The 13,468-nt window shown below is 29.3% G+C and overlaps 3 protein-coding genes across 3 annotated transcripts; all 3 read right to left on the reverse strand.

Moving 5' to 3' along the window:
* Positions 1-887: 887 nt before the first annotated feature.
* Positions 888-3,006, reverse strand: LOC146912361 (LOB domain-containing protein 7-like). Its single transcript, XM_085720714.1, has 2 exons — positions 2,357-3,006; positions 888-933 (listed from the first exon to the last, which is right to left on the reverse strand). The coding sequence occupies exons 1-2, from the start codon at positions 3,004-3,006 to the stop codon at positions 888-890; spliced, it is 696 nt and encodes a 231-aa protein (XP_085576840.1).
* Positions 3,007-7,541: 4,535 nt separating this feature from the next.
* On the reverse strand, positions 7,542-8,237 carry LOC146912362 (uncharacterized). The gene has a single exon (XM_085720715.1). It carries the CDS (start codon positions 8,235-8,237, stop codon positions 7,542-7,544), a length of 696 nt encoding a protein of 231 aa, XP_085576841.1.
* Positions 8,238-10,626: 2,389 nt separating this feature from the next.
* LOC146912363 (LOB domain-containing protein 7-like) lies at positions 10,627-12,589 on the reverse strand. Its single transcript, XM_085718880.1, has 2 exons — positions 11,839-12,589; positions 10,627-10,899 (listed from the first exon to the last, which is right to left on the reverse strand). Exons 1-2 carry the CDS (start codon positions 12,541-12,543, stop codon positions 10,879-10,881), a joined length of 726 nt encoding a protein of 241 aa, XP_085575006.1. The 5' UTR covers positions 12,544-12,589; the 3' UTR covers positions 10,627-10,878.
* Positions 12,590-13,468: the final 879 nt, after the last annotated feature.

Raw genomic sequence — 13,468 nt, forward strand, 5'->3', positions numbered from 1 at the left:
TTGGGACCTTTTAAGTTTAGTCCTTACTTAATTTTAATATTTATTTTAGTCCCTAAAAAAAATTTCTACACTCAGTATTAGTCCCTCCTCAATTCAAATTTGTTTAATTTATGCTTAAACTCTTGTGTTTTTGAACAATTTTTTGCAGACGTGTTAAGAACATTACTAAAAGTTTCTCTGCAAAAAATTGTCGCAAAATTTGATTTCTACGTCTAGATTTTGTTAATTTTATCTTTAACTTTTGCCGTCTTAAAAAATCCATATTTAATTTGTTTCATGTTAAAAAATTCTAAATTTTAGTTAATGAACATTTCATAGTATTCTAAACTTGTATAAAAAAAATTGTACAAAAATTTAAGAGGTTAAGGATGGTTAAACAAACTTTGTTGTAAGAGGGACTAAAATTAGAAGTAATTTTTTTTTATAAGGACTAAAAAACCTATTAAAATTAAGTAAGGACTAAACTTAGATGTTCCCAATTTTATAGGGACCAAAAACATATTTAACCCAACAAAGAAAAAGATACCACTAAATATACCACAAAAAATGAAGAAGATTCCACTAAAGAATTAAATTAAATCCATAAATAAAACTATCCACATGATCATCTTGATCCATTGTTCAGAAAATTATATACAGGGAACATTGAATTTAAATAAGTATTCACAACGGGACATATCAGATTTAAATGCCAAAAGCTTCAGATCAGTTGATTTGCTCACTTTAAAGTCATGCTTGCATTGAATTCTTCAGCTGATCATCCTGCTATAGGTTTGATTCAAAACTGCAAATTAAATTCACCAAATTAAATATATTACGCATCACATACTATATATATCATTATTTCAAAACAAAAAAAAAAAATACTATATATATCATTACAGCCTTTATTTCACATTAACCAAAAATTGAGCAGGAGATAAAAGTTCAAACCTATAAAAAATGTAAATAGAAAAATGCAAGAAATGTAAGAAAAGTGGAGGGATATAGGCGTGTAACAAATATTGAGCAATGCATCATATACTCATGAGGTAACTTCGATTAAAATATAATAAAATTCAATAGAGATGCAGATATAAAAGATAATTTACATACAACTAACAAAAGAATAAAAAATTATATTAACATGAATATTGAACATTTTTTTCCCTAATAGATTCTTTCCACTGCATTTTTTTTTGTTGAAATAGAGAATTAAATGTATAAGCTGAATGCAATGATCATAAAGGGGAACCCTACCTACCAAACTATCGTTCCAAAACTTTATTCTTCCTCCATTTCCAACCTTTTTCATCACCTCACATATGAATCAATTTGCACCAACCACATTTTCCGAAAAAGCTAAATCCTTTCCACCAAATTGAAGCATATATAGGCCAAGAAACACTTCCCTAATCGACCAAACTTGTAATATATTCCCCATATACGCCATCAACACCACCTTCCAAAACGAGGACTCCGTTTGGATCAACTCCCGTCTCCACTTTGTCAAAAAAGGCTCAAATTAACCAATCTAACATCTCTCACTCCTAATTCCCCATTGCTTTTCGGTTGACAAATCGTTCTCCACGTCTCCCAACAAATTTTTGCACTGCCTCTTACCCCTCTCCAAATAAATTCTCTTTGAATACACACTATCTTACGCCACACCTTGATCGACATCTTCCTAAAAGAGAGACAAAAAATGGGGATTCCATTTAGCACTAAAGTCGATAAAACTATTTACCCACCAAGACTAATATACTTTTTCTCCCAAGAATTCAATCCTATTAAAGTGATCCAATGTAGACAATTTTCTTGGATTAGCCCCAACCGGTAACCCTAAATATTTAAACAGAATTGAACCTTCACTACAATCTTAGAAATAAAAAACCATCACCATATATAAAATATATTGGGACGTTCCCCACCAAACAACATTTTGAAAAGTTTTCATACAAAATAAAAAAAAAAAGCTTTTTGAAAAGTTAAATGTCAAACCGGATATCATCTCTAAACCTATCAACACGGCCGTTAACGTCCAATGGTTATCTAAAGTTTCTTCTCCTATGCTAGCATTATCCAAATGCAATCCTATTAGAAGTAACTCTTTATGCCAAATTACACTATCTACTTTTCTTTGTAAATTTCTAGTTGTCCCATAAATTGTCATATAAATGGTTGTTCAAATAACACAAATCTTTTCTTTTAGTTAATCTCCCTCAAATACTCATTGAACAAACACATACCATACATATACTTAATTATAAGGTAACTTATATTTGACTAAAAGATATGCAATAAAGGATATATAAATAGCACTTTATACAATACCAAAGTTAAACAAAATAAATATATTGAAAAGAACAATTGATACCTTCTGAAGTCAACATCATCCATGAGGTCATCTATGTTGAAAAGAACATCATCATCCAAACTATCAAATTTATCGCCATCAAATTCTTTTATGACATCGACATCACCACTGTTGCTAACCCTAGTTGTATTCATAGGATTTATATTCGGCTTTGTATCAATTAGAGTATTATTAACATCATGAGGGATGATGTCACTAATATAAGAAGAAGATGCTATCATCATATTATCACCATAATTGTTTGGAAATTGAGAACTAGTATAAGGTAGAGAGGAATGAAGATTTTGTTGTTGTGAATGGTTGTTTCGCTTACAAAAAGCTAGTAACCTATTTGTTAGATTTAACTCTGCATAAGACTCAAGTAACATACCTTCATATAGCTTAATAACATCAAGACATCCATTTACTGGAAATTTTGCACGAATATTCGACTCAACAATAATTGATGTCATAGCTTGATCTCTTTTACCTTTGTCCTTGATTTCGTTTAGTATCTTTTGTATGTTGGAAACACCAAACAAACGATGAGCGTCGCCGAACATTTTTGGTCTATCTGCTGGAAAATAAGGAGCTAACATACATTCCCTTGTACACTTCCTTCTTTGATACTTGCATGCTGCACAAGCCTTGTTTGTTTTCATGATCGTCATCTCCAAAGTAAATAGGATTTCAAAAGAGACAAAAAAGAGTTTTTAATTCGATCTAATTGAGAGCGAGGGAAGAAAGATTCTTAATAACTTAAACTTTTTTTCCTTGAAGAATAACAACTTAAACCTTTATTCACTCCTAATTATAAGGATAAGCAGAATTGGTCAAACAAAAAAATGGATAAGCATATTATTTTGTTTTATTGTTACGGGAGAGCTTAAATTTTTTTGCTTTCAAGGGAGCGTTAAGTATTAGTATTTTTTTTTTTTGAAGAAAGTGTTTTTTTTTTTTTTTTTTTGTTGTTGAGAGGTTTTATATAGTAATCTTATAAACTATATTTTTCCTTCTAGTAAAATTCGGCTCCTCTAAAGTCAACAATTTACTTTAGAGTATAAAGTGAACAATATCAAATGTTAACTAACAAATATGATGTTTTGGGCTGATTTTTTTCTCTTTCCAATTATATCCTTAAACAAATTTGAATATATTTGTACTATATATAAAGAAAATAACCATTTTTTTTGGGCTGGTTTTTTCTCCTAAAATTACCCTTAACTTTTGGTGCAAATAACACATAACAAATAGATAAGAGTAAATTCAAATATTAAAACAACAAAATGTAACAAATTATATATATTCGATTTTTTCCTTATCATTTTAAAAAGATAAAGGATGAGAGTGTATTCAAATATTAAAAAAATGTAACAAACACAATATTTTATTTGTTACCACACAAAATATATCGTGCAACAAACATGATATGAGTATATGTCCGGTGTTTTTTTCTTTATCTTAAAAAAGTGTAACAAACTAGATCAAGTATATAACACTATAAATATAATTAATAAGAAAATGATCGTTATTTTATTTTTATTTTATATACATACAAACCAAAATACGCCGAGTTTAGAAATAATTTTGTTATATGATTTACGAATAATTTGCATTAATTTTTAAAATTATAGTCAAAATTATACAAACATACATAATAAAATATTGTATCTCTTGAATAAATTATCTTAGATGGTACTGATATCGTCTCTTTTGAGACCAAACATTAGTTAGAGTTGCAGTCTATGTCTTTATAGGATTCGATCGGACTGCATCTAAATTATTTTGGTTTCAAATGCTTCACATTGCTCTACTTCACCTAGTTATTTTATATAATCAAAATTTGTTGAATCTTCATAGACACCAAATAATTTCAAGCAATTTACTGAACTCTAGGATAATTCAGATTATAGAAACCGAAATATGTTTCGACTTCTATAATCGGAGCAAAGAGTATTTTGAAAAATAAAAAATAAAAAATAGGGCGGGAAGCTTACAGATAGGATGAAAAAAGTAATTACTTAATAATTATTTCAATACTTGTAATTAATGCCCACTAGTAGCCACACCAATGATTCAAAAAACAGTAGCCACCCCAACCTGAAACATAGTCCCTTAACGATAAATAGAAAGACACAGTAACAAGACTGCAACAGCTGCCAATAATTCAAGATAGCACCCTTCAACTGCCTAAAATGTCATCTTGACTATCATGGCCTTAACCATTAAATTAAAGGGTCATGTTAACTAGTGCCCCCGGGGCACTGGTTAAGGAATCTAAAAAATGAAGTTTTAAAATGAAAAAAAACACTTTTTATGCTTTTGAAAAGTTGACAGCACAAGTACCAATGCAATACTTATTACATTTGATTCCATAACTAGTGTCCCGGGGGCACCGGTTAACATTACCCTAAATTAAACTATTTAGTATTAACCTCTACTACCAAGTGACGACGTCTGTCATCGTTGAGATTAAAAATATTTTAGTATAAGTGAGTATCGGGTTGCAAAATAGAAGCTAAATCAAACTACATAACTTATAACGACTCTAACTTATCATGTTTTCTCTGCAATGTAACAATGGCTTTCTTGTAATTTCTTATATCATAGTATACACTATTCAATAAAAAAGAAACTACTAAATATACCAAAATAATTAAAGAAGAAATTGCAACTAAAGAATTAGAATAAGATTGACTAGTTAAATCCATAAATAAAGTTGCCACTATAGAATTAGAATAAGATTGACTAGTTAATCAATTGTTCAGAAAACTATATTTACAATGGGGACAAAGAATTTAAAGAAGTATTCACAATGGGACATCAAATTTAAATAAATATTCACAATGGGGACATCGATCAGATTTACTCCCTCCGTCCCTTAATGTAACCCCCCTTTGCATTTTTCATATTTCTTAAGAAAAGTTGTCAGTGTAATTAATGTGTCTGTTTTGTGTATTAATATTACCAAATTGTCCTTTGTTTGTATGTGTATTAAATTTGATTATTCATAATTCAAGACACGTTAGTAGTATTAATTAGGGGTATGTTTAGGAAAAAAGTAATAAATGCATCTAGTAATTTGAAAAGGGGGTTACATTTAGGGACAAAAATAAAATCAAATGGGTGGTTACATTAAGGAACGGAGGGAGTATATGCCAACAGCTACAAATCATTAGAGTGCTTGTTTTCATATCCAAAACATGCATGCATTGAGTTCTTCAATTGATCATTCTGCCACTGGTTTATTCCATGCTGTAAATTAAAGTCACCAAATATATTACACATTATATATATATATATATATATATATATATATATATATATATATATATATATATATATATATATATATATATATATATAGGGGGCTGTTAACTTGCACCCACCTAAAAACACTAAGGTGCAAGTTAACAAGCTGCACCTACTTGTACTTTACTAAAACACCATTTTGTCTCTATTAAACTTTATTTTAATTAAAATGACATTTTTGTAAATAGCATAAATAATATTTGTTTATAATAGAAAAACATGGGTGTTTTGGTAAATAACTAGTAGGTGCAGCTTGTTAACTTGCACCTACTTGTACTTTACTAAAACACCATTTTGTCTCTATTAAACTTTATTTTAATTAAAAGGACATTTTTGTAAATAACATAAATAATATTTGTTTATAATAGGAAAACATGAGTGTTTTGGTAAATAACTAGTAGGTGCAGCTTGTTAACTTGCACCTTAGTGTTTTTAGGTGGGTGCAAGTTAACAGCCCCCATATATATATATATATAAACACTACAACCTTTGTATCACACCAAAATAAGGTAAAGATAAAAGTTCACACCAATAAACATAAACGTGTAAATAAATAAATAAAATGCGAGAAATGTAACTAAGTGAGGAATATAGGTCTTTCTCGTAGACCAAATATTGTGCAATGAGTAAACCACCCAGTTAATCTCTAACTTTGTAGGAGACACTCAAACAAGTCAGTGAGATTATGATTAGTTCAAAAGAGGTCTCGACTCTATTAAAATGTCAATTTCATCCTTATATTTTAATATTTACTATCAATTAAGTTTCTATATTTAAAAAATTACCATCAATTTGATTTTTAAGTTTATCCAATTACAATCAATTTAGTATGTATAATATTTAAACTAATATGAGTAAAAATATAATGCACGTACAAAAGATGATTTACATATAACTTACAAAAGTAACAATATATTCACATACATATTGCATTTTTTTCTTTTTCCTAATAGATTATTTCTACCGGATATATATATCCTATTGCAAGTAACATTGCTTTTTGTGTGGGAATTTTCAGAAACAAGGATGCTTTAATTCTTAGCTGCTTTGCTGAAGGTCTTAGATCTTGTAACTCTTATTATGTTGATTTTTTTGTACCAATTTTCTTTTGCTGGTGCATTTGTAGCACCCTACTACACACCTTGCTTAAAAAATAATTATTACAAGTATCACTCTCTGCCGAATTAGAACCTAAGTCGTTTATTTTTATTAATCTCCCCCAAATACTCATTCAACAAACACATAACATACGTATACTTAATTATAAGGTAACATGTAAGGGTCTTGTGTGTATTATAAGTAATTTTCAAACTCTCTTAGTTGTATTCTTTCTTAGTCTCTTTATTGTGTAACTCTATGGCTAAAGTATTATTTGTCCTTCTATCATTATTATCTAATATACTTAATTTTGTCGTAATAAAAGGTAACATACATTGATTAAAAGATATACAATGAAAGATAGGTATATACAAGGCGTGCAAGTGCAACAACTTGGAATAGGACATCAAACTTAGGGGCCATTTGACAACAAAAAGAAAGAAAAATAACTTATACCTACGGAAAAACTCTTCACTAAATGTCATTTTTCCGTAGGTAAAAGCCTGGGATACAACAATTTTGTTGTCAATATATATGAATCATTGCTCTATAAGTGGTGTTGAATTTGTTTTTTTTTTTCTTCAATACTTTTTAAATGAAAATTGTCAACCCTAGATATATAAGTACCATTTATATAATAATCATAACAAAGGTAAACAAAAAAAATAAAAAAACTAATATTTAAAAGAGCAAGTTGATACCTGTGTTGAATTCAGATGCATCCTTTCCCACAAGTTCATCTTATTGTATTGGACCATTCATCTATATTAAAATCCGAACTAGGTAATTCATCAGTTTATAAAAATCCTTCTGTTTCCTCCCAATCAAATAGTGTTCTAATTTGTATATCAAAGTCGTCCAAATCTTCATTATTGTCCAATTCTAATTTGACATTGTCCCCACCAGGGTTGCTATCACCACTCAATTTTGCAACCCTTGTATCCATAGAATTTATATTCAAGTTTGTATCAATTGGAGAATTATTAACATCATGAGGGGTGGTTTCACTAACATAAGAAGAAGATGGTATCATCATATTATTTTCACTATTGTGATAATAATTACCAACATCACTATAATTGTTAAACACTTGAAAACTAGTTGAAGGTATGGAGGAATAAACATTTTGTTGTTGTAAATGGTTGTTTTGCTTACAATAAGCTAATAGCCATTTTAATTGTTTTAACTCTTTAGAAGAGTCATTTATCATACCTGCATACATATGAATAACACCAAGACATCCATGAATTGGGAAATTTGCACGAATTTTCGACTCAATAACAATTGATTTCATTGCTTCATCTCTTTGATCACCATCCTTAATTTCGTTTAGTATCTTCTGTATGTTTGAAACACCAAACAAACGATGAGCATCGCCGAACATCTTTGGTTTATCGACCGGAAAATAGGGAGCTAAAACACACTCTCTAGTGCACTTTCTTCTTTGATATTTGCATGCTGCACAAGCCTTGTTTGGTTTGATGATATTCATTGGGAGAATGAATAGGTGGTTTTTCAAAAAAACGATAGAGAATGAATACGTTTTCAAAAAACCATAAAGGAAAAGAGGAGGGTTTCTAATTAGGTTGAGAACCCTAATTGTTTTGATGAATTAGGTCTATAAATTAGGATTGAGTTTCAAAAATTCTTTTCCCTCCTTCGCCGATAAGCATGCTTATTGCTATACTAGATAAGAACATATGGTCAAAAAAAGTGGATATGCATAACCTAATTAATTAATTAATTATTTTTTTGAAAGTGAAAATGATTAGTTGTCTCATTGACAAGATTTTATTTTATTTATTTTAAAGTGAAAATGATATACACACTTTCCTCATTCAAAAGCAGTCTCCCAATGAGTTTAAAAAAGTGAGTTTTCCTTCCTTCAAAAAAAAAAAAGTGAGTTCTCCCTTTTGACATTGATTTTTTTTTTCGGTTACACCCTTTTGACATTGATAAAAAAAAAGAATATTTAATATTTCTCTAAAAAAAAAAAGAATATTTAATATTTAAATGGCGTCTAAAAAAATATTTAATGAAATTTTTTAGAGTACATTGATAAATTGAAGTGTGTTGCTATTTTTGTTTTGACAATTTTATTTTTTTGGATGGACCAAATTCATAAGGAAAAACTTCGTACCTTGTTATTTTCGTATTATTTAGATACAAGGAATTATACATTTTCTTGAAAGACTAGTGGAATTCGTAAAAAATATATATAAATATATTTCATATTCCCTAAAAAAAATATTTCATATATGAACCGCTCAAGATAAAAATGCTTTTTTTTTAAGAACAAGAAAAAAATGCTTGTTTATGTGTTTTCAATTACAATGGATTTTTTTTTTTTGATATGGACATTTACTCAAAAAATAAAAATTAATTTGGACATAAACGTTGTGTATATTCTTACAAACTTGACTTTCCTATCTTAATTCATATTTTATGTACTCGGGTAATATGCATCGGAGAGAAATTGATGGTTATTAATAATTTTAGGTCAGTAATGATAAGTTAAATTGGCTTTGGTTTATAAAGCATGTAATCCATCCGTTTTTTTTTTTAGTCTAGTGGTTAGAATTCACCTTTTTCAAGGTGAATAAGTGGGGTGTCCGGGGTTCGAACCCAGGCCCCTGCATATAACAATGCATGTCCCTGCCAACTGAGCTATGCTCACGGGGACCCATTTGTTTCTTTTTATAAAATGCGGTTTAAATAATACTTTCAAACATATTTGGGTTGGTCTGGTGGTCTTGAGTTTGATTTTTTCCGACGTGAATTTCGATGAGTTAGTTTGACTTGTTAAAAAAAATTAACTCACTCAAATTAAAGAAAGGATTTTACGATCCTCCTCATCATCCTCCTCCTCCTTCATATCTCCATTTTTAATAAATTTGATTCTCATCTTTTCTCCCATACAAACAATTGTGATACATTATAGATAGTGTAGTACAATAGCTTAGTTTTATGTAGTACACCATAGATTAATCTAGTACAAATAACATTGTATATATACTTGTACCTTCCATTTACAAATTAATGAAATCATCTGCATCTTTTTCACATTCTTAATAATCGAAGAACCCTTTCATCTCTTATTGCATTTCAGCCTCACTAAACATAACATAAATTGGGATGAAGAAACATTAAAAAATTAAAACGGGGGGAGAGTTTGGTTTTCTTGTTGGGTGTCCGGTTTACTTTTGTTTGTAATTGGGTGCCATCCTCTTGGTGTTTGGTGGTGTTTTCCTCTTGGGAAGAAGAAACGCAGATGAAGTGTGGTTGTCGATTATCAGATTCTTTGAGACTTTAGTAAATTCTATGTACGAATTGTTGGGTCATGAGCATATTCGGAAACAATCATAAAAGTTAGTTGGACACCACACTTTAAACTAAAACCTTAAGCTATTAGGTTTATGGGTCCGAAAAATACCTCTTGAAGTAGTCTCAAAAAATAACAATAAGTTAGTGGAAAAAGTTATAAACTTTTGAGAGACTAATCGTTATTAAACACTCATTTTCTTGACATACAAACTTACATGTTATACATTATCTCGTATAAGTTATCGCTACAAGCTAGTAGTTAGGCGTTGCCAAACAGTAGAGCCTAAGTCTAACTATATAGTGACTTTCAATGACTCTATAACTTTTTTTTGAGAGATACAATGACTTTAAATTGTCATGTATTTTTATTTATTTTTTTGTTAATGAGGTGCAGAAGAAGAACCAACTGCAACACCTTAAATATATTATAATAATAATAATAATAATAATAATAATAATAATAATAATAATAATAATAATAATAATAATAATAATAATAATAATAATAATAATAATAATAATAATAATAATAATATACAATACACGACACCAAGAAAGAATCAAAGTATGCTTTGATTATTTGAATCCTGAAATAAAATAATCTAATCTTGATCAGTTGATCATAAAAACATAGACATTAAGAGGTCTGGAGTTTCAATTTCAATTGCTAACATTTTCCTATTGAATAAAAGAACTTATATTCACAAGGCAAAGACCAAAATTTTTAAGTGTTAAAAACTACAAATCAATTGATTTGCTCACTTAAAGATCAACCACTTGTTTCCATTCCAAAGACATTCATCAGCCGATCATTTAGCAATTTGTTTGATCTGCATTGAAAATTAAAGTCATCAACACAGAAGCACATACACTAAAACTAAATAATCTCCATGTATAGAACTTATAAAAACTATATATTCTCACGCAGCAAAGAAAATGTACTTGAAATTCATGAGATAAAAAAATAAAAACACAATGTGTTAAGGAAAAAAAGCTTATAACATTCAAAGTACTTCATATATTTGAGTTTGATTACAGCCCCTAATTTGATTAGTTTTGATGTAACAAGGAACCTAAGGCAAACTAGAGGTTGTTAAAGTGAGACTAGATTGTGGAGAATAGGGTAGAAAGACGACCAGTGATCGACACACTTCATGAGTTAAACGTCTGATGGACTAGCTCACCAAAATTGTTTCAGATTGATCTTTTAATCATTATTTTTTCGCGATGATTCTTTTAGTCCTTTTTAGGTTAAAAATGTTAAAAAACACAGCAACGTTTAATGATCACGTGAGTTAAAGGAAATTCAAAAGAAAGGACCAAGATGTACAAGTTTTGAGACATGAGCCAATCTGAAAAAATGGTTAAACTTAAAAGATCACAAGTGTATTTTTGCTAAAAAATTTATTATGGAAGAGAATGTGCACGGCTGAAAGGTATAGGTCTGGGAGATTTCCATGGCAGAAAACCAAACCTTGTGTTAGTTTGTGCGGACAGTCGACAATACTTAAATAACTTGGAATGAGGATAAAACCCTCAACCTTCTTATCATGTGAGAAATTTACTCATGAAACAAACGCAGAATATTGAATACAATTATAAACCTATATTGATTAAAGATATGTAATTAATGAAGGACATATTTCTATAATAAATTTACTCATAGAACAACAAGCTCATAACATATACTTACATAAGAACATAAATAAAAATAAAAAAAAAATTACCCAAAAATAATAATAATTAAAATTAAAAGAACAAATATGTACCTCAGTTACTCCTTTATCGGCATCTGATATTTTCTCCTTTTCCCTTAAATCAAATTTTGTACTACCATTAAGATCCAATAATTCTTCACAATGGAATAGTCCTTGTGTTACCATCAAGTTAGATTTTTCTTCCATTGCATTGCCACCACCACTATTGCTAACACCACTAATCAATTGTGTAACCCTTGCTGCATCCATAAAATTAGTTTCAAAGTCTTGTTTGGTATCAATTGGGTTAATAGTAACATTACGAGGGATGTCATAATAAGAATTCGGAACTCGAGTGCTACTAGAAGGAGTGGAAGAATGATCAATTGATAAGTAGGGTTCAAGATTTTGTTGTTGCAAAGGGTAATTTACCTTACAATAATCTAGTAAGAATTTAACAGAATTTAGTTCTTGCTCAGAGTGTTTGATCATACCATAATACATCATAATAACATCAAGACATCCACCAACAGGGAATTGAGCACGCATATCCGACTCAAAAATAATTGATTTCATTGCTTCATCTCTATATTTTTCCTTAACTTGCTTTAATATCTTCGATATGTTGGAAACACCGAACAAACGATGAGCGTTGCCGAACACTTGTGGTTTATCAGCAGGAAAATAAGGAGCTAGAAGACAATCTTTTGAACACTTTCTTCTTTGGAATTTGCAGGATGCACAAGCCTTGCTTGTGTCTCCTCTGTTGATATTCATTAGGTACGATAATAGGAATATTAGGGTTTTTTTACGGTAGGAGAAGAATGAGGGTTTTTGTTTTGTTGGAGAGGCGGTGATATAGAGATCAGTATATAAAGAAACAAAGCTAGCGAAAATTAGGTCTATAAATTAGGATCGGTTAAATTAAAGATATGTTTAGTAATATATATTATTAAAATTTAATTTAAAAAAAAAACATATCTTAAATAATATTTTTGTATAATATAAGTGTAACATTGTGTATGTATTCGCCGCTAGTTATAATAGGAACAATTCCAGTAAAATAGGAACAATATAAACTAAATTTTTAATTTAAGTAAACATAAAATAAAATTAACATACACGGTAGAAATATATGCCATTATATAACTACTATAGTACTGTTTTGTCGGACAACTCAATCTTTTTCAACTTTGAATTTAAATTTAGTGTAAACCATAATCATAGGAAACTTGTAAACTGATTCTCTATTTTCGTGTAACTCTATAACAGATTTTTCATTGACGATGTATTTTTTCAAAAACATTAAAATTTAAAAACATATGTATTGAAATTCAAAGTAAAATTTAATAATTTTAGATTATATAAATAAATAAATCAGGACAGTTTCTCTTTCAAAAAATAAATCAGGACAGTTCCTATCATTTTATGGGTCTTAGGTCAAGTTTGAGGAAAGGGACCTTTAAATAATACTCCCTCCGGTCTCAAATATAAAAAAAGATTCCTTTTTTAAATAATGTATCTGCTTTACAATGTAGACCACATACATTAACTACTCAATGAACCTAAAAAATGAATCTTTTCTTATATTTGAGACCGGAGGGAGTACTTCATAATTATTTTCTCTGATAAAAACGATGAATGCAACATGCATTAATTTTGGTGGTTGACATCTCAACTATGTTTTTTTTTTTAAGGATAC

The sequence above is a fragment of the Medicago sativa genome, chromosome 6 (genome assembly GCF_051527215.1).
Source record: "Medicago sativa cultivar Bolivia chromosome 6, Bolivia_mono, whole genome shotgun sequence".
NCBI lineage: Eukaryota > Viridiplantae > Streptophyta > Magnoliopsida > Fabales > Fabaceae > Medicago > Medicago sativa.

Bases quoted from the DNA above. Each gene is read 5' to 3' on its own strand.
- LOC146912362 (XM_085720715.1), bottom strand. From the start codon at position 8,237: ATGAATATCATCAAACCAAACAAGGCTTGTGCAGCATGCAAATATCAA.
- LOC146912361 (XM_085720714.1), bottom strand. From the start codon at position 3,006: ATGACGATCATGAAAACAAACAAGGCTTGTGCAGCATGCAAGTATCAA. The intron at 934-2,356 runs GTATCAATTGTT...CATTTTTTATAG, and splicing joins GATGATGTTGACTTCAGAAG to GTTTGAACTTTTATCTCCTG.
- LOC146912363 (XM_085718880.1), bottom strand. From the start codon at position 12,543: ATGAATATCAACAGAGGAGACACAAGCAAGGCTTGTGCATCCTGCAAA. The intron at 10,900-11,838 runs GTACATATTTGT...TTTTCAATGCAG, and splicing joins CCGATAAAGGAGTAACTGAG to ATCAAACAAATTGCTAAATG.